Here is a 22,301-nt window from a genome sequence, read left to right as displayed (position 1 = left end):
AGTTTCTTGTATTTACTGCTGCTGGCAAGGCTGTACCGACAGGTTTGACCGGGTGTGGCGTACGGGTCGGGAGAGAGCCGAAGGTTCGACGCAAACATACGTTGCACGTCAGCGTACCTCTCCCTGGCGGAACTTGGAAACAGCGCCACAAACAGGTACCTGAGAATCCCACCCGGGCTTTGCGATCGGGTTTTCGCCACAGAGGGTCAAATCACGGCAACAGCCCGGTTGCAAACTTCTCAAATCCATCCCCTTAACTCCATTTAGTTTCCTCCATTTCTCTTCTTCCATTCATAGCTGTTATTTACCGTCTATCTCCATCTAGGTCTACCATCACAGGTATACTTTAAGCTCAGAGAGTAGGCCATTGCTGGGACTTTACCCCTTTAATATCGTGGGAACACTCCTCTGTCACCTTAAAGCTGGATCATGTGGCACATGTCTCAAATTTCACATATATATTCAAAAAGTGTTCTCAGCTTCAAAAATCAATCATTAGTTTTCTTTCTCAGTGTTCTATAATTCTATCTCCAACACTCTCAAGCTTGTGTCACATTCAAAGTTCCCAATACCTTTCAGTGGTACGTGGAATCAGGGTTGGAGTTTATAGTCATGAAATATTGAACATGTTAAACCATTCACAATTATGGTGATACTTTGTCACTGGTCCTCCATAGGATATGCTCAGATTGACAATTTATTGTCTGTAGCCTGACAATTAAATTATACAGCAGAACTTACTGTTGTATGCTATATTTTAACTAAGTTCAAGCATTTAAAATTTTATGCTTCACAAAAGGTTGCCAGAAATGGGTTTTTGCAACATTGGCCCAAAATTTGCAGTTAGATGCCTCCCACCTACAAAAAAATCTACGAATTTACCTGGTGGTCCGAGAGGTTCGGTGAGTTGCGCTCCTGGACCTTTACTCGTAGGTCTGCGCAGAGGCCCAAGAGGATTCTTGACAGATTGCAAGTTCTGGGTTTCAGCGCATGTGCAGTACATGCCTTCACCCAAAACTTGTAGGGACCCTACCAGCGCGTGTACACTTTGTACGCACCCGTAGGGGCTGCAGATTCGGCCCCATTGAGAACTGGATCTTGATGGGTTCGGGTCAGCCCATCAAGTTGGAGGTCATCATAAGATCCAGAGGCAGTAAAGAAATGGATTTCAGCCCAGGAGAATGAAATTCTAGCCAAGAACCAGACTGTAGCTAAAGTTGAAAAACCAGTAGGACCAGTCATAGACTCAGCCACTAACAGCAGTAGGGGGAACGGGGAGGGGGGTGGGGGCTAGACAAAGTTACTTTAAAAGTTAAGCAACTGACCAGCAGCTCAGAGACCCAACAGCTGAGTCTTGTGTTGTAGTCCTGTGTAGAAGCATAGTCTTGATGTCCAGAGACGTCCAGGAATTTGGACGGCAAATTTGAGCAAAGATCAAGTGCTCACTGATGAAAACAAAGAGAAGGCATGGCTGGGGGATGGGTAATGGGTAGTTGGTCCAGGTAGCTTTAAACTATCAGTTAACTTATAGTCAGGGCTAAAAATGCAACCACTATTAAGAGCCAGAGGAACTTAAACAATGGAAGAGAGGAGACTGGGGGTGAACAACAACAACTTGTATTTATATAGCACCTTTAACATAGTAAAACGTCCCAAGGCACTTCATAGGATGTTATAAAACAAAATTTGAACTGAGCCACACAAGGAAAATTCAAGGCTGATGACCCAAAGCTAGGTCAGAGGTAGGTTTTAAGAAGCATCTTGAAAGAGGAAAGAGGTAGCAAGGCAGCGAGGTTTAGGCAGGGAATTCCAGAGCTTAGGGCCTTGGCAACCGAAGGCACGGCCACCAATGGTTGAGCGATTTAAAATTGAAGATGGTTAAAAGGCAGAATTCGAGGAGCACAGATATCTGAGGGTTGTAGGGCTGGAGGAGCGAAGCCATGTAGGCATTTGAAAACACGGCTGAGAATGATAAAATCGAGATGTTGCTTAACCGGGAGCCAATGTAGGTTAGCAAGCACAGGGATGATGGATGAGCAGGATTTGGTGCAAATTAGGGCATGGGCAGCAGAGTTTTAGATGACCTCAAGTTTACATAGGGTAGAACGTGGAAGGCCAGCCAGGAGTGAATTGGAATAGTCCAAGTCTAGAGGTAACAAAGGCATGGCTGAGGGTTTCAGCAATGGATGAGCTGAGGCGGGGGTGGAGGCGGACACTGTTACGGAGGTGGAAATAGGCGGTCTTCGTTATGATATGGTCGGAAGCTCATTTCAGGGTCAAATATGACACCAAGATTGCAAACAGTCTGGTTCAGCCTCCGAAAGCTGGTAGGGAGAGGGACGGAGTCAGTGGCTAGAGAACGCAGTTTGTGGCAGGGACCGAAGATGCAATGGCTTCGGTCTCCCCAATATTTAGTTGGAGGAAATGTTTCTGCTAATCCAGTACTGGATGTCGGACAAGCAGCCTGACAATTTAGAGACTGTGGAGGGGTCGAAGAAAATGGAGGTGAGGTGGAGCTGGATGTCATCAGCGAACATGTAGAAAAAGACGCTGTGTTTTCGGATAAGGTCGCCGAGGGGCAGCATGTAGATGAGAAATAGGAGGGGGCCAAGGATAGATTCTTGGGAGACACCAGAGATAATGATGCGGGAGTGGGAAGAGAAGCCATTGCAGGAGATTTTCTGGCTAGATAAGAATGGAACCAGGCGAGTGCAGTCCCATCCAGCTGGATGATGGTGGAGAGACATTGGAGGAGGATGATGGAGTGGTCAACTGTGTCAAAGACTGCAGACAAGTCAAGAAAGACGAGGAGGGATAGCTTACCTTTGTCATATTCACAAAGGATGTCATTTCTAACTTTGATGAGAGCCATTTCGGTACTGCAGGAGGGGTGGTCCTGATTGGAGGCATTCAAACATGGAGTTGCGGAAAAGATGCACGAATTTGGGAGGCGACAGCACGTTCAAGGACTTTGCAGAGGAAAGGGAGGTTGGAGATGGGGAGGTAGTTTACAAGGATGGAGGGGCTGAGGGTTGTTTATTTTGAGGAGAGGGGTGATGACGACAGATTTGAAGGAGAATGGGGCAGTACCTGAGAGAGAATCGTTTAACAATATCAGCTAACATGAGAGCCAGAAAAGGAAGTTGGGTAGTCAGCAGTATACTGGGAATAGGATTCTGAAATGGGAGGGAGAACAGCCAGTTGTCGTGGTGCACATTGGTATCAACGACATAGGTAAAAAAAGGGATGAGGTCCTACGAAAAGAATTTAAGGAGCTAGGAGCTAAATTAAAAAGTAGGACCTCAAAAGTAGTAATCTCGGGATTGCTACCAGTGCCACGTGCTAGTCAGAGTAGGAATCGCAGGATAGCGCAGATGAATACATGGCTTGAGCAGTGGTGCAGCAGGGACGGATTCAAATTCTTGGGGCATTGGAACCGGTTCTGGGGGAGGTGGGACCAGTACAAACCGGACGGTCTGCACCTGGGCAGGTCGGGAACCAATGTCCTTGGGGGAGTGTTTGCTAGTGCTGTTGGGGAGGAGTTAAACTAATATTGCAGGGGGATGGGAACCTATGCAGGGAGACAGAGGGAGACAAAAATGAGGCAAAAACATAAGACAGAAAGGAGATGAGGAAAAGTGGAGGGCAGAGAAACCCAAGGCAAAGAACAAAAAGGGCCACTGTACAGCAAAATTCTAGAAGGACAAAGGGTGTTAAAAAAGCAAGCTTGAAGGCTTTGTGTCTTAATGCAAGGAGTATCCGCAATAAGGTGGATGAATTAACTGTGCAAATAGATGTTAACAAATATGATGTGATTAGGATTACGGAGACGTGGCTCCAGGATGATCAGGGCTGGGAACTCAACATCCAGGGGTATTCAACATTCAGGAAGGATAGAATAAAAGGAAAAGGAGGTGGGGTAGCATTGCTGGTTAAAGAGGAGATTAATGCAATAGTTAGGAAAGACATTAGCTTGGATGATGTGGAATCTATATGGGTAGAGCTACAGAACACTAAAGGGCAAAAATCGTTAGTGGGAGTTGTGTACAGACCTCCAAACAGTAGTAGTGATGTTGGGGAGGGCATCAAACAGGAAATTAGGAGTGCATGCAATAAAGGTTCAGCAGTTATAATGGGTGACTTTAATATGCACATAGATTGGGCTAGCCAAACTGGAAGCAATACAGTGGAGGAGGATTTCCTGGAATGCATAAGGGATGGTTTTCTAGACCAATATGTCGAGGAACCAACTAGGGGGGAGGCCATCTTAGACTGGGTGTTGTGTAATGAGAGAGGATTAATTAGCAATCTCGTTGTGCGAGGCCCCTTGGGGAAGAGTGACCATAATATGGTGGAATTCTGCATTAGGATGGAGAATGAAACAGTTAATTCAGAGACCATGGTCCAGAACTTAAAGAAGGGTAACTTTGAAGGTATGAGGCATGAATTGGCTAAGATAGATTGGCTAATGATACTTAGGGGGTTGACTGTGGATGGGCAATGGCAGACATTTAGAGACCGCATGGATGAATTACAACAATTGTACATTCCTGTCTGGCGTAAAAATAAAAAAGGGAAGGTGGCTCAACCGTGGCTATCTAGGGAAATCAGGGATAGTATTAAAGCCAAGGAAATGGCATACAAATTGGCCAGAAATAGCAGCGAACCTGGGGACTGGGAGAAATTTAGAACTCAGCAGAGGAGGACAAAGGGTTTGATTAGGGCAGGGAAAATGGAGTACGAGAAGAAGCTTGCAGGGAACATTAAGGCGGATTGCAAAAGTTTCTATAGGTATGTAAAGAGAAAAAGGTTAGTAAAGACAAACATAGGTCCCCTGCAGTCAGAATCAGGGGAAGTCATAACGGGGAACAAAGAAATGGCAGACCAATTGAACAAGTACTTTGGTTCAGTATTCACTAAGGAGGACACAAACAACCTTCCGGATATAAAAGTGGTCAGAGGGTCTATTCAGGAGGAGGAACTGAGGGAAATCTTTATTAGTTGGGAAATTGTGTTGGGGAAATTGATGGGATTGAAGGCCGATAAATCCCCAGGGCCTGATGGACTGCATCCCAGAGTACTTAAGGAGGTGGCCTTGGAAATAGCAGATGCATTGACAGTCATTTTCCAACATTCCATTGACTCTGGATCAGTTCCTATCGAGTGGAGGGTAGCCAATGTAACCCCACTTTTTAAAAAAGGAGGGAGAGAAAGCAGGGAATTATAGACCGGTCAGCCTGACCTCAGTAGTGGGTAAAATGATGGAATCAATTATTAAGGATGTCATAGCAGCGCATTTGGAAAATGGTGACATGATAGGTCCAAGTCAGCATGGATTTGTGAAAGGGAGATCATGCTTGACAAATCTTCTGGAATTTTTTGAGGATGTTTCCAATAAAGTGGACAAAGGAGTACCAGTTGATGTGGTATATTTGGACTTTCAGAAGGCTTTCGACAAGGTCCCACACAGGAGATTAATGTGCAAAGTTAAAGCACATGGGATTGGGGGTAGTGTGCTGACGTGGATTGAGAACTGGTTGTCAGACAGGAAGCAAAGAGTAGGAGTAAATGGGTACTTTTCAGAATGGCAGGCAGTGACTAGTGGGGTACCGCAGGGTTCTGTGCTGGGGCCCCAGCTGTTTACATTGTACATTAATGATTTAGACGAGGGGATTAAATGTAGTATCTCCAAATTTGCGGATGACACTAAGTTGGGTGGCAGTGTGAGCTGCGAGGAGGATGCTATGAGGCTACAGAGTGACTTGGATAGGTTAGGTGAGTGGGCAAATGCGTGGCAGATGAAGTATAATGTGGATAAATGTGAGGTTATCCACTTTGGTGGTAAAAACAGAGAGACAGACTATTATCTGAATGGTGACAGATTAGGAAAAGGGAAGGTGCAACGAGACCTGGGTGTCATGGAACATCAGTCATTGAAGGTTGGCATGCAGGTACAGCAGGCGGTTAAGAAAGCAAATGGCATGTTGGCCTTCATAGCGAGGGGATTTGAGTACAGGGGCAGGGAGGTGTTGCTACAGTTGTACAGGGCCTTGGTGAGGCCACACCTGGAGTATTGTGTACAGTTTTGGTCTCCTAACTTGAGGAAGGACATTCTTGCTATTGAGGGAGTGCAGCGAAGATTCACCAGACTGATTCCCGGGATGGTGGGACTGACCTATCAAGAAAGACTGGATCAACTGGGCTTGTATTCACTGGAGTTCAGAAGAGTGAGAGGGGACCTCATAGAAACGTTTAAAATTCTGACGGGTTTGGACAGGTTGGATGCAGGAAGAATGTTCCCAATGTTGGGGAAGTCCAGAACCAGGGGTCACAGTCTAAGGATAAGGGGTAAGCCATTTAGGACCGAGATAAGGAGAAACTTCTTCACCCAGAGAGTGGTGAACCTGTGGAATTCTCTACCACAGGAAGTAGTTGAGGCCAATTCACTAAATATATTCAAAAGGGAGTTAGATGAAGTCCTTACTACTCGGGGGATCAAGGGGTATGGCGTGAAAGCAGGAAGTGGGTACTGAAGTTTCATGTTCAGCCATGAACTCATTGAATGGCGGTGCAGGCTAGAAGGGCTGAATGGCCTGCTCCTGCACCTATTTTCTATGTTTCTAGGATCAAGCCAGCAGGAAGTGGATCCCATGGACAAGATGAGCTTGGAAAGGGCACGAGGGGAGATCGGAGAAACTGGAGAAAGATGAGAGTTCAGGGCTAGGGCAGGGATGAACTTTAGAGGATGTTTGGCCTGGTGGGTTAGAGGAAAGAAAGTGGCAGAGGCAGCTGATCGGATGGTCTCAGTCTTAAGAGACAAATAAATCTATGAGCTCCTCGCACTGGAAAGGGCAAAAGAAGGCAGTGGATGACCAAGGATAGATGTGCACAGCAAGGAGCTCCCTGGGGAGCTACTTGTCCAGGAGCCACCTTGAATGTTAACTTGCACCAAGTTCCAGTCACCCATCACCTCTGTGCTCGCTGACCTACATTGGCTCCCAGTTAAGCAACGCCTCAATTTCAAAATTCTCATCCTTGTTTTCAAATCCCTCTATGGCCTTGCCCCTCCCTATCTTTGTAATCTCCTCCAGCCCCACAATCGCACGCCCCCCCACCCCCCAAGATGTCTGCGCTTCTCTAATTCTGCCCTCTTGAGCACCTTTGATTATATTCGCTCAACCATTGGTGGCCGTGCCTTATGTTGCCTGGGCCCGAAGCTCTGGAATTCCCTGCCTAAACCTCTCCACCTCTCTACCCTTTAAGATTCTCCTTAAAACCTACCTCTTTGACCAAGCTTTTGGTCATCTGCCCTAATTTCTCCTTATGTGGCTCGGTGTCAAATTAATGGGGGTGGAAATTTGGTCTTTTGCCACCTTTCTTAGCACCCCGGAGGGGGCGGCAATGGCAGCGGAAAGCACTTGCGCCCGGGCTTCCAGCTTCCAGCACCTCACCGGGACATTCGGTGCCGGTATGGACTGGTGGGGGGCAGAGCAGGACCGCCCAGGAGAGGCGAGCCAGTGTGCAACGTCCCGGGTTGTGACACCAGCTCGACTTTTGCTTTCCGCCCAACCCGTAGCACTCCGTAGCGTGCCCTGGTCGCGGCAAAATTCATCAGCTGGGCCCGGAGTTTGGAGCGGGCCTATGGAAGCTAGCATTCCAAGCCTTAGCGGCTGCAGTGATATAAGTAATGCCGACCTCAGGTAAATGTGATTGTTTAAAAATTTTGGGGGGGCAATTCATGTTGTGGTGGCGTGAGCTATGTATTGGGAATGTTTTTGGTGTTTTTCCCCCCCCCCCAGGCCTCTGTTATGGTGCTCCGAGCCCGTCTGTTTAGCTCGGGATTTTCCCTTGCTCAGCTGGCCTAGCGCCCTAAAAGAGGCATGCAGCACCCCGCTCCAAACTCCAGCCCAGCTGATGAATTTTGCGGCGACAGAAGCAAACCATTTGCCGGCACAAAATTTACCGCTCTGTCCGGGATATCGCCCCACCTGAGACACAACCGAATTTCTATCCCTTTGTATCATAACACTCCTGTGAAGCGCCTTGGGACATTTCACTACGTTAAAGGCGCTATAAAAATACAAGTTGTTGTTGTTATGTCTTTAAATTGTAAGACTGCTTGTCCGACATCCAGTACTGGATGAGCAGAAATTTTCTCCAACGAAATATTGGGAAGACCGAAGCCATTGTCTTCAGTCCATGCCACCAACTCCATCCATCTCCCTGCCAATTGTCTAAGGATGACCAAGATTATTCGCAACCTTAGTGTCGTATTTGACCCCGAGATGAGCTTCCGACCGCATACCCACGCCATCACGAAGACTGCTGACTTCCACCCGACTCCGCCCCTGCCTCAACTCATCTGCTGCTGAAACCCTCATCCACGCCTTTCTTAACTCTAGACTTGAGTATTACAAAGCACTTATGGCCAGCCTCCCATCTTCCACCCTCCATAAACCAAAGCTCATTCAAAACTTTGCTGCACACAACCTAACTCACACCAAGTCCCATTCACCCACCACCCCTGTGCTCGCTGACCCACATTGGCTCCCGGTTAAGCAACGCCTCAATTTTAAAATCCTCATCCTTGTTTTCAAATCCTTCCATGGCATCGCGCCTCCCCATCTCTGTAACCTCCTCCAGCCCTACAAGCCTCAGATATCTGCACTCCTTCAATTCTGGCCTCCTGCGCATCCCTGATTTGAATCACTCCACTATTGATGTCATGTATGTATGCTTGGGTTTACTAGCCACCAGGTGGCGCCCCACTGTCAGAGGTCATTGGGCTGTGCGCACATGTATAAAAAGCCAGCCATCTTGTAATGTAATCACTTTAGGCCCTAATAAAGTAGAGCCAAGTTTGTACCTGTTCGGAGTTTACAGTATTCAGTCTGTTGAGTTATTGCATACACAACAATTGGAGGGTGCCTTCAGCTGCCGAGGCCCTAAGCTCTGGAATTTCCTCCCTAAACCTCTTCACCCTCTAAGACGCGCCTTAAAACCTACCACTTTGACCAAGCTTTTGGTCATTTGCCCTAATATCTTTTTATATGGCTTGGTGTCAAATTTTGTTTTATAATACAAATGGGATGTTTTACTATATTAAGGGAGCTGTCTAAATCCAAGTTATTGTTGTTGATGGTAAACTAGGGTAAAGTTATTGCCAGATTGCAGATCCCTCTTCTCAACTGTACCTGTGCTGACTAGGCTGGAACTCGTCACCTGCCAATTCATTTTCCAGTTAGAGGCTACTCTTTTTCGATTGACCAGTTGGAGCTCTAGTCTCAGGAAAGCAGGTCTATGGCTACGTGTTCAAAAAAAATGTGCATACAGTTGAAACACAGCCTCCGCTATCTCTTCTGGTAGATTTTTGAGCCTGTTCAACAAGGTTGGAGAGCACAAAGAAGAAATGTCGCTACAATGTCTGAAGGTGGACATTTAAAATGTAAATATAGTGATTGTTACCAGAACACAAAAATATTACACAAACCAATTGGCAAAAGTCCAGAGATTTTTTTCAGGTGCCATAACACTGCCTGGAGTAAATATAATTTAGTATGGTGCTAAGAATCATTTGTAATAATGGAAAAATACATCTTCATTAATGCTAGCTCTCATAAGTCCAAGATAAAAATCTGTTTCTAGTATCCATTTTGGGTGCATTATAATTTCTTAAATAGAAAGAAAGACTTGCATTTATATAGCACCATTAACAACCCCAGGTCATTCCAAGGTGCTTCACAGCCAATTAAATACTTTAAGTGTAGTCACTGTTGTAATGTAGGAAACGCAACAGTCAATTTGCACACAGCAAGCTCCAAACAGCAAAGTGATATTGACCAGGTAATGTGTTTTTGTCAAGTTGGTTGAGGAATAAATATTGGCCAGGACAATGGGGTTAACTCCCTGCTCTTCTTCAAAATAGTGCCATGGGATCTTTTACGCCCGCCCGAGAGGACAGTCTCATCTGAAAGACAGCACCTCAGACAGTGCAGCACTCCCTCGGTACAGGTGCAGTGTCCAGAATCTGAAACCCTCGGGACCGAGGCCGTTCCGGATTCTGCGTTTTTCCAAACCTTGGATCGTCTTTCTGACGTCACGAATCCAGAAACACCCGAGCCCAGGTTTGGGTATTTCTGGATTTCGGAATGTCAAAGGGAACAGGGGGGTTTACGCCGAGGAGCTATTCGGGTCGTCGGCCCCATCGATGAGGTCATCGGGCAGGGCCCCACCACCGAGGAGGTGTTCGAGCGGGGCCCTGCCGCTGAGGAGGAGCTGATCGGGCTGGCCGAGCCGTCGAGGAGCTGTTTGGGCAGGCCCGCTGAGGAGATGTTCGGGCGGGCCTGCAGCCGAGGAAGCATTCAGGTGGGCCTCGTCGCGGTGGAGCTATTCGGGTGGGCCTCGTCGTGGAGGGAGTGTTTGGGAAGCCCCCGCCGAGAAGGCCCCGAGGAAAGGGTGGCGAGGCGAGGGGCAGTGAGGTGAGTCCCGAGATCAGGCAGCGGCAGGACTTTGAGGTCGGCAGGGTCGGTGTGTCCGGATTCTGGAATATTTTACGGATTCCGGACGACCCTGCCACCAATCGGTCCGGATTCCGGAACCCTGGATTTTGGATGCCGCACCTGTATTGCACTGAAGTGTCAGCCTAGATTTTTGTGCTCAAGTCTCTGGGGTGGGTCTTGAACCCACAGTCTTCGGGCTCAGATGTGAGAGTGCTACTCACTGAGCTACGGCTGACCAACTAGGAATCCAAAATGATTGTACATTCCATTCCATTTGTAAAAACATAGATTTCACATAACAATAATAACAGTATTTCTCAAGTAATTGACCTATAGTGTTCTCTGTACGTGATGTATGAAAACATCACTGAAATATTTTGTATTTAGCAATGGAATCACATTCCATATACCTGGGATAGATCTGCAACTGGTCTGCAATTGCTGGCATGGCAGGCACTATTACTCCATTTTCTGCATTCTCTTCCACCTCATTCTGACATCGATGATAAACATTGTTCTGAAAAATGTCTTCTGCTTCTTCCGTCTTTTCCTGCTCTGTGTGTGGAAAAAAAACAAGTGCAAAGTGATTTAGTTCAGGTGGAACAATAAATTAAATAAGGCTAAAGGGCCGGATTCTCACCAGGTGAGCGACTGGGTTTTCGCCGTGATTTGACCCTTCGTGGCGAAAACCCAGTCGGTGGGATCCTCGGTTACCTCTTTGTGGCGACGTTTCCAAGTACCGCAGGGGAGAGATGTGCCAATGTGCAACGACACAGATTGTGTTACCGTCATACTTTCAGCACTCTCCCGGCCAGAATACCGACAGGTCAAACCTGTCTGTGTAGCCTTGCCAGCAGTGGTAAGTATGAAAACCTGCAAAAAAGGCAAGTTAAAGTTTTTATTTTTTAATTATTTTTCAGCGATTTAGTAGCTAAGGGTATTGTGAATGTTTTTTGGAATTTTAATTTTCATTTTTTTTTTCCCCCTCCCAAGGCCTCTTTCGTAGCGTTCCCAGCCCTGGACTAAAGTTGCCGAAACTCGCGGTTTGCGCCGCAAATCGTTGTGCAACGCCTCCTTTACCGATGCATAAAGGCCAAAAGTTCGGCCTGAAAACGGTCATTTTGGCATAAAACTACCATTTTTGTCGCAAACCAAAAATTTAGCCCTAAGTATTTTAGTGCACATCTACTACTTTACAACAGTTATATAAACAACCTTGCCTTGAATATATCTCGGTATATTTTCTAATCCTGGCAGAGAGCAGCGCACTGCAAATTTTGTACTTGCATGTTTCTGAAGCGACCAAACCCACGCAATCATCTGGTGTTTGCTCATTAGTTATTCTTGGTGAACTCCTTGCTTGGATTGGGTCTGAGGGTGGATGCTGGGCCCGAGGGTGGGTGCTGGGTGCTCAATTAATGCAGGGAATGGGAAATTGAAGCAACTGCAGATCTTAAAGGACTGTCATTGTGTATCTAAAGGGCAAGATTTTTTTTTGTGGCGGGGGGGATAGGCAGAAAATCCTGGGTCTAAAAATCTGACTTTTCATATAACCTAATGGATATTGCCAAACACCTACAGTCAAGGTGCAACTGCACAGACAGAAAGTAGGTTAAAAGGAGGATTGCCAGGTTACCAGGACACCCAACCATGAACAGGAGATGACATAAAGGGTGAATGCCATCTCCAACATCCAGAGCAAGTTTGCCAGCCTCAGGAAATCTGTCAAGAAGAAAGCTGTCCAGTATTTTCCTACACCAAGTAGATGGGCAATGTATGTAAAACACAAAGTATCCTCTCTACTGGTTGCATAATGACTGAGGCTGTATGCAATGTACTTACTCAACATTATGCAGTTCTTTCACAGCTTCACTTGCCCATGCTGCAGCACAGGAAACTTTCTGACTGTCATTTAAAACTGGAGCTATTGTCACAGAAGCAAATGTAAAGATGAGCCCATCAAGCAAGCTTACTACAAAATCTAACTGTGATATGCATGTCCATTAACTCACACACACATTGTGATGCTGGGTGGGCACTTGGATGCCAGTGTATAGGCTCTTCAAATGTCCAACATCTCAACACCAGTTCTCTGTTTCTGGGCAGAGAATCACACAGCATAGGGAAGCAACATGTATGGAAGAGGGGGCCTGCAATTTTAAGCTGTTAAGTGCTTTTGAAGAGACGATTGCGAATCGTGTGACTGCAGAGCATAAGAGCAGGGTAAAACTGGAGGTCTAATCAAGTTCAGGCCAACAGCAAACCTTTTCTTATTATTCTTCCTCTCCTTGCTTACTCACTCACACACACATTCACTCCCTACCACTATGGCACCTTGTATATAGCAATGTGATCATCATTTTGAACTGCCTGACCCTCGCTGTCCATTTTATATAAGCAATTTCAGTGTAATATCCATGAGGAAAAAACAGGGAGTCACGAGTGTTCATTATCACGATATTAGATACCATTATATTTAATTAATTTTGTGCAAGGATGCTTTATGCTAGCTTAAAGAGCAGCTCTGCATGAAATAAGATGGTGAACTCACAAGGGATTCCCGTTACACTGAAACTTGATATTCTGTAGAAACGTACCCAGCCTTTACCAGGGTATATGGCAACCTAACCAAATAGAACAAGTGGCCCATATCGTCTTTGGAATACAATAAAGATAAATATCTCTCCTATTCTCCATCTATTTCAGATGTTGCCTGCCAAGATACCAGCTTGACTGTTCCATGACCTGGACAGTTTCATCTTGTTCCTTTGGGGCTCCAGTTTCCAAAAGAAGAGGGAGGACTCAGTCTCCCAAATTTCAGACAATGCTACTGCACAGCTCAGACCCAAGTGATTGTGGTCTATAGTCGCGTAACAAAATCTGTGGCTAGGAATGGAAGCCTGACCTCCTTCCGACCCCTCTACATAGCCTACTATTCATACAACCCCAGCGGAGACAAATTGAGAACCAGATTGCACTACAACTCTCTGTCTGCAGTCAGGTCCATTTTCCCTAAAGATCCCATTGGACTGATCTGCTCTCTTCCCAGTATGGCACAATGGGGAGCTACCAGGAGAACTTAACTCTGTTGGATAGAGAGCCTGGCACGCAAAAGGAATTTCCAGATTAGGCCAGCTCCTCCAAGAGATTATGCCCTTCCACCAGTTAGCTGACAAATTTCACCTCATCCAACATGATCAACGCCACTATCTCCAGACAAAGAACTACCTTCAGAACCCTACAGTGGTTTGCAATATTCAACATTGTAGGAACATTTCTTCCACTCCCCAACCCTGTGAGCTATTCTTACCTCCCCATGAAAAATAGCCTGAAGGAAGCCCGGGCACATGACCTAGGCTGTATGTTAAGGGAGGAGGAATGGCAAAGGAGATGGGGTCAGACCCTAAACACTACCACCTGCAGCTAAATGCAGGAAGGCTAATTGAAAAATCATACATCGCACATACTGCACCCCAAACATTCTCCACAAATTCCATCTCTTCTTACCAAACAACCAGAAGCATCCCCTCCTACATATATTCTGATCATGTTCCCATATCCAACCATTCTGCACAACAGTCCAGGAGATCACCAGAAACATGACCAGTCACATGACCCCAGAGGACAGAGTTCGGTCCTTGCTGGGCCTGCCCATTGGAGCAACAAACAAGTTAGCACGATCATTGCTGTTAGCTGCAAGATACTTTCCCCGTCTAGAGTCCAGCCCACCCCCAACAAACATGTGGCTGAAACATGTGGGATATCTGCAAATTGAAACACGTGATGTTTGGCCTCCATCTGAATTCGGGGAAATATCTGGAAGTCTGGGGCCCATTCTTGTAGTCCCACTCAGCACAGCAATCCCCATACCTGCCAATAGATACCATGTAGTCAGCATTTGCAGTGAATTTATAAAATATATACAGAAATGTACACTCAAGAATATCGAAGTGAACATACCCTTAATTGTACAATGCCGTCATAAAATATATATGCATGAACACCCATATGTTTAATAATTTCATAAAATGCATTCTTTATCTCGGGCTTCTCAATACCACGTCTCAAATTTCATAGAGCTTTCATAGTTGCCGAGTAGATTGTGATCAATACAAGTTGATTGTTTGAGACCTCTATGGTCTTCACTGAGGAATGCTACATCTCTTGTCTGAATTGAAACAGACGTCTTTGAAGCTAAAGATTGGCGAAGTCAGATACTTGTAGGTGGGGGTAAAAGTATGATAGGAAGTAAGTGCAACATTTACAGGAGCATGTGCAATATTCAAGACTTTAAATACCATAAATATTTTAGTATCAGAAGTAATTTGCTGGATTACTATGTTTTTCTGGGGGGGGGGGGGGTGGAGAAATCGGAAAAATATCCCTTTATTTGCTTGCATAAAGATTATGCAAAAAATTCACTCTTTGGCATCACACCACTTGCAAAAATAAATAGTTCATAAACCATTAGACAGCCTATTTTAATACTCCGAGCAGGGGGAAATTGCCCTCCGCCCTGAATTATTACCACCCAGCGGGAGTTGGAGGGGAAAAGTCAGATAATTCAGCTCTTTAACTCTGACACCGCCTTCCAGCGCTTTGGGGCAGCCATTACCCAAGAGGGAGTGCCGAGCTGCCTGTTGGTGTCCCAGCCAAACCCACGGCTGTCATTGTCGGCCGAATCTGACAATTAAAAGAAAATGGTGGCCGCTGCAATGCGCCCTCCCCTTTAAGTGCGGCCGCACCGTCAAGCCACCAGTAGCTTTGCGCCATGTGAAGCTGTCGGGAGCACTGACCGGCAGTAGCCATCTTCCCATGGACCAATTTCCCCTGCAGGGTAGAAAAGGGATTGCCGCTGGGTGGTAAGGGATCAGTGCGCGACCAACAAGGGCTCAGAGCACTGGGCGGGGCGGAAATTCAGGGTGCGGCGTCGGTCCGGGGCACTTGTGGATGGGTCACACCCTCCGCCTGCTCCCAATCGGTATGGCCTTACCATCCCATTACCGCAATTTTGGCCCCCATATAATTTTTCAAAGGCAGAATATGGCCAATTTATTAATTTTCTCTGAAGGTGGTTTATGCAAAACAGACGATTGAATGACTCCAACTGTGTTATTCATTGGCCCAGATTTTGCGGCAGAAAAAACGGTGAGGCTATCAGCGCTCATTATTATTGAGTAAATCGGACAGCAACTTCCAGCATCCGCATATGCGCAGTTAAACACTTAAATCAGGAAATTGCTGTCCGAGATGCCCGGCTCCTACAGGAGCTTCGCTACATCTGTACCTTGCTGATAGAATTGGCATTGAAACACATGGAAGGGCATGAAATTGCAATACCTACCCACTAGATACCCACTAAACGTGCCAGAGTTTGGGCTTGTCCATTCAAGTGTAAGTGTGATGGTGTGATAAGTCTTAATTACTGCCAAACAACCTCTCTGGCACTGAAAATTAACTTTGAAAAGTGTGGCATCTCATTCCTACCGATTTTAATTATTGTTGGAGATTTAAAAGCATTAAAAAAATGTTTTACTTTTTCTTTGTCTCTTAATCCCATCTTTCTTTTCCACTCTTTATTTCACTTTCTGTACAAGATTTTGGATTGAATTCAATATTCTATTTTACACTTCCTGATTTAGGCTGCATGGCTCAGTAAGGATTCTTCAATCTGAGTGATTCAGACAACACATCATTGCTTGCCCTGTTCACACAGGTCCCAGATCACCTGTAGAGGGCACTCCAATTACCACAAGTCGCAGTGCAAAAGCCAACAGAAAGTCTGCGGGCAAGTGTAAGTTCATTCACCGCTGATTGCAAAATCTAGACCATTTTATTGTTGTTAGGATTCCTAATATAGCCTCAAATGATAAAGTGAAAACAACGAGATTAACTGTGCTTGAAAATTACTTTGAACTTAGTAACTCAACTTCTGCTAACAACCTCTAGACTAGTAGACTGACTCATTTCAATCAGTTACCCAAGTGCATTATTGATATACTGTTGCACTTAATTGGTGTTAAGGTAATTTCTTCCAATTTGGACGCTCATTATACATACCACAAAAGTGTCAGTTTGATGGCCACATCCTGAACGGATTGTTGTGCATATATCACGTATTGTACATCTTCTGTTTATATAATACATAAAGGCTGAAATTTGTACCAGGCATAAAGATTTTAACAAACTTTAAAAGCTGCAGTGTGATACATATTGTGATCTCGTGTGACATGGTCAGACGAATCCCTAGACATGCTGTATTGTCATTTTGAGATTGGAGATTGAAAATGTTGAAAGTTTCAATTAACACGGCCTTTGTTGCTTGGTGGAAACTTGTATATTTAAATGAGTGTAAAACTAATGATGAATACAGATTGTTCATCAGACAATCAACGATCACTATTTTTATGGAACAAATTACAAGTTGAAAAAGCCCCTCCCCTCTATGGAGATCTAAGCCACTGCTACAAACTCCAGATAGAGGCCTGGATTTTCAATTCCCCATGCACTAAATCCCAAACTTGCAATCAGCACTGACATGGAAATCCTAATTGCTGGCGCAGAGTTGGTCTAATTGCCCATCAACTGCTCAACAATTACATATGAAAATTTTACAACTGGTGCAGACAGGCAGTGGTCTGAAGCAGAGCCCCAAATGGAACAGCAATTAATATTGAATATTATTGCCATCTGAAATACTCTGATATCTATAGTCTTGCTCTTTTCCAATTCATTTGCTGCAATAGGTTGCTTTTTTTTCCAATTAGGTAACATCTCGGAATGTAAAAAGTTGTAGAACTGGAGTGTCACATTTGGGACAGCACCCGGGAAAAATGTGGAATATTAGCACAAATATTAATTGACAGGCATACACACAGGATGATCTAATAACTTAGTGAATGGTGTTATTTTGTCTTCAATATCTGTTTCATTAAAAAGAAATGAGAATGTAGCAGCTGCTAATTTAACTGAATTTCACCCTGATTCTCCGGAGTATATTAAACTACTGCAAAGAATGGTCGTTCTGATAAAAAGATCAATTTCATTTCTCCAAATTACATAATGTTGCTTCTGTTTCCTGATTGGAGCACTGATCCATGTGATCTCAGGTATGCTTACGCACAAGGTGCGCCCCTGGGATCCATTCACCCATCACCCCTGCGCTCGCTGATCTATATTGGCTCCCGGTTAAGCAACCCTCAATGTCAAAATTCTCATCCTGGTTTTCAAATCTCTCCATGGCCTCGCCCCACCCTATCTCTGTAATCTCCTCCAGCTCCACAAACCACCCCGAGATATCTGCACTCCTCTAATTTCGCCCTCTTGAGCATCCCTAATTATAATCGCTCAACCATTGGTGGCTGTGCCTTCTGTTGTCTAGGCCCTAATCTCTGGAATTCCCTCCCTAAACCTCTACCTCTCTTTCCTCCTTAAAACCTACCTCTTTGATCAAGCTTTTGGTCACCTGCCCTAATTTCTCCTTACGTGGCTCGGTGTCAAATTTTGTGTGTTACAATACTCCTGTGAAGCGCCTTGGGATGTTTTACTATGTTAAAGGTGCTATTTAAATAAAAGTTGTTGTTGTGGGGAATGATCAGTGACGCCTGAGAGACAAGTGGACATTTTCTTTACATTGTCCATACCTGGCAGCTGCTCTGATCTATGACTTTCTTGAGTTTTAGCCAAAGTACATTATATAAAGTTCCCTTCCTTTTGCTGTAACCTCACTTGGTCACACACCAGAAGTGCACAATGGAATATAAATAGAACAAGGTTTACTGAAGTTTACAATGTGCTTTTCCCCTCCAGGCACAAGCAAACAGCAACAGATGCGAACTCAACCGAATGCATATTTTAAGTTTCCACAAAAACGAGCATCGCCCCCATTAGGCTAACTGCCATTTTCTAATCAGTTCTTTATGACCTTCCATTTAAATTTGTAAAGCTCCTTCCCATATATAGTGTACAGTTACTATTTCACTGTGAGCATTAATGGTGCAATTAAAGAAACACGGATGCTGCTTGACCTACTGAGTGTTTCCAGCACTTTCTATTTTTATTTCACATTTCCAGCATCTGCAATATTTTGCTTTGTTTTTAAAAAATCTATCAGTTGGTAGCTTGGCAGACAAGACCTCAGGCATTCAGCCTCATGTTAAGATATGGCAGATAAAATCCTCAACCAACCATTCCGTCTCCCAGTTGACAGTCAATTCCAAATCCAAGCCCAGTTTAAATGCTGCTTGTGATCTGAGAAACTCTTACTTCAAATGATTGGTAGTTATTGGACGTTCTTGTTTAGTTTTTAAACAATAAGTGATAGTCGGCTTCCTCAATTCTCTCAGCACATTTGGAACATATCAGTGGTATGAATGAGGGAAAACCAAAGTCTCCCAGCAAATAGAATTCTACCTGGGATAGGGTTGAAACGAGGACGGTGTTGTACCGGGGACAGAGTTGTAGGTGGAGCTCTATCTGGGGTGGAGTTGTACTGCAATTGCAATTATACCAAGGACATTGCTGTGCCCCAGCAGAGTTGGACCCAAGCTAGAATTGTACCTGGCATGAAACTGTACTCCGGATACAAGTTTTGGAAGAATTTCAAAAATGCAACCTGGTGATTTAAAGACATATTAAAACAGATGCAGCAAAGTGCTGATTTTAAATAACCACATTAACCAGGCAATCCGTTTTCTCTGGTGTCCTAGGGAGGCTCACCATGTACATGCACAGCATCCGTCTTTCGGATGAGATGTTAAGTGCTCTCAGGTGGACGTAAAAGATCCCATGAAACTATTTTGAAGAAGAGCAGGAAAGTTATCCCCGGTGTCCTGGCCAATATTTATCCCTCAATCAACACAACAAAAACCGATTATCAGGTCATTATCACATTGCTGTTTGTGGGAGCTTGCTGTGCGCAAGTTGGCTGCTGCGTTTCCCACATTACAACAGTGACTACACTCCACAAAATACTTCATTGGCTGTAAAGCGTTTTAAGAAGTCCGGTGATCATGAAAGGTGCTATATAAATGCAAGTCTTTCTTTTTTTACAATTCCCTCCCCTTTCTGAAAGTGAGGGCAATCTGCATTTTTAGCACGGGTCGTTGGATAGCGATCAGAATCTATACTCTTCAGTTCCACTTCGGGCTGTATGTTTACCAAATGAATCATCAGGAGAGTTTTAGGTTTTATTTTTAAAAACTAGGATATCAGAAAAATCAACTTAGTATAGCTTTCACATGCAAAAAAGATAACCATTGTAAGCCCAAGCAAGATTAATGCCATTATCAAAGCTGGGAGAAACAATTTCATTATTAAGACGTCAAAAATAACAGATCCTTTGCAAATGTCCTCACTTCCTATTTCAACCTGAAAAAGAGTTGATGTTTGCAAGTGAAAAGTTTCCATTACTTCCTATATCACATTTCACATGCACTCACATAATTGGTAGGAGATGTAAGATAAACAAATTGCACAATACAAAATCAACTGCACTGTATAATGATGGGACCTAACACCTGTTGAGTTAATCCTGCTCTGTCCCCATCCCCAACACCACCACCACCACAGGCAAAAGAACAGTAGCCCTCAGAGAAAATCATTAATAAGACTTAAATATGCAAACAAATACCAATCACTAATGAGCAGCTGACATCGTACCAACACAAAATAAAATCGCCACATCGAATGGCAGGCTAGCGAACAGTTTTCTTTTGCCAATGATTTTCAAGAATTAACCCCTCCCCCCTGTTCTGGTACTTACTCCTGTTGTTGTACAGTTTCATTGGAATCAGCAGAGCGCCAGTACTTTTCCCAAGTGGCTATTCTTCATGCATCAGCCAAGATAGTGGGTATCAGCCCATTATTCACAGATAAACCACAGCCTGTATTTGGCCCAGATATACATGTGCACTTTTAAACATAGGTTACATCAGTCAGTAACAGGAACACTGCCAATTTGTTTTCAACGAGACCTGGGTGTCATGGTACATCAGTCATTGAAAGTTGGCATGCAGGTACAGCAGGCGGTGAAAAAGGCAAATGGCATGTTGGCCTTCATAGCAAGAGGATTTGAGTATAGGAGCAGGGAGGTCTTACTGCAGTTGTACAGGGCCTTGGTGAGGCCACACCTTGAATATTGTGTACAGTTTTGGTCTCCTAATCTGAGGAAGGACATTCTTGCTATTGAGGGAGTGCAGCGATAGTTCACCAGATTGATTCCCATGATGGCAGGACTGACATATGAAAAAAGACTGGATCGACTAGACTTATATTCACTGGAATTTAGAAGAATGAGAGGGGATCTCATAGAAACATATAAAATTCTGATGGGATTCGACAAGTTAGATGCAGGAAGAATGTTCCCGATGTTAGGGAAGTCCAGAACCAGGGGTCACAGTCTAAGGATAAGGGATAAAGCATTTAGGACCAAGTTGAGGAGAAACTTCTTCACTCAGAGAATTGTGAACCTGTGGAATTCTCTACCACAGAGAAAGTTATTGAGGCCAGTTCATTATATATATTCAAAAGGGAATTAGATGTGACCCTTACGGCTAAAGGGATCAAGGGGTATGGAGAAAGCAGGAATGGGGTACTGAAGTTGCATGATCAGCCATGATCATATTGAATGGTAGTGATGGCTCAAAAGGCCGAATGGCCTACTCCTGCATCTATTTTCTATGTCTCCTCACTTAGTCTGGGCCAGAGGTCACCTGTAGTGCCCCTCCTACCGCTCCAACACAGATCAGAGGTCAAATCTAGACACTGTCCTGATCTGTATGGTTCTGTTACTCACTGAACATTCATAGGAAGATTATGAATGATTTTTAATAGCTTTAAAAGTATGAAGCCACAGTGTCAAATGGAAGAGGCTGCATGCAAGAATGGCTAGACTTGCATTTCACAATCCCATTTGTGTCAATTAATACATCAATACGTAAATTAGTCTTGTATTCCCTAGAATATAGAAGAAGGTTAAGGAGTGATTTGATTGAAGATTTTAGGATTTTGAAAGGAATTGATAGGGTAGATAGAGAGAAACGTTTTCTGCTGGTGGGGTAGTCTAGGAATCGGGGACATAACTAATAGGGAGAGAAATTAGGAAACTTCTTCACGCAAAGGGTGGTCGAAGTGTGGAACTCCCACAAAAAGCAGCAGATGCTAGCTCAATTAATAATTTTAAATCTGAGATCAATAGATTTTGCTAGCCAAAGGTATTAAGAGATATGGAGCCAAGCGGGTAAATGGAGTTAGGTCACAGATCAGCCATGATCTCACTGAATAGCAGAAAAGGCTCAAAGTGGTGAATGTCCGACCTCTGTTCCTAATACCAGGGGGAAATGTAGTCTGACTAATCCCCATTAAATAGAATAGACCTGAAACTCTGCTCTCACCAGGATTAGTGTGGAATCTTGCTCTTGCCTTGGGTTGCAATGTTATGTAAAATCTATGAACTTGTTAGGACAGAAAATTAAGAAAAAACCTTTAGTAACTTTTCATGTGTTTCGATTATATCTATTGGACTGGAAAGGTTAAGTAACAATTATAGGGAAGAATTTTCTATCAGGCAATGTAATGGAATGTCCTTCTACAATAAATTTTTTACAACGAGTCCTCTCCATTATACAATAGTATCTGCACATAGCCCAGATTCTGCCAGCCAGAAGGTAATATACTCTGGTAATAATTATTGGTTCAAAACTTTTTTAATGCTCTGGTACAGGCTTCCGCTTATATAAATAAATATTGTATATCTAAGAGTATAGTCGCTCATTGCCACTTATGCCGTAGGTATAATAAAAC

General features: G+C 44.4%; 1 protein-coding gene across 1 annotated transcript in view; it reads right to left on the bottom strand.

Annotated features, from left to right (window-relative positions):
* LOC139281486 (bcl-2 homologous antagonist/killer-like) overlaps positions 1–22,301 on the bottom strand; it is a 67,661-nt gene that overhangs the window by 17,869 nt on the left and 27,491 nt on the right. The window contains exon 4 of the mRNA XM_070901658.1: positions 10,910–11,054. Within this exon, the coding sequence (XP_070757759.1) occupies positions 10,910–11,054 (145 nt within the window). The remainder of the gene's footprint in view (positions 1–10,909; positions 11,055–22,301) is intronic.

This window comes from Pristiophorus japonicus, chromosome 15 (genome assembly GCF_044704955.1).
Source record: "Pristiophorus japonicus isolate sPriJap1 chromosome 15, sPriJap1.hap1, whole genome shotgun sequence".
NCBI lineage: Eukaryota > Metazoa > Chordata > Chondrichthyes > Pristiophoridae > Pristiophorus > Pristiophorus japonicus.
The sequence above is the reverse complement of the archived record's forward strand: the minus strand, read 5'-3'. Positions and strand labels throughout refer to the sequence as shown.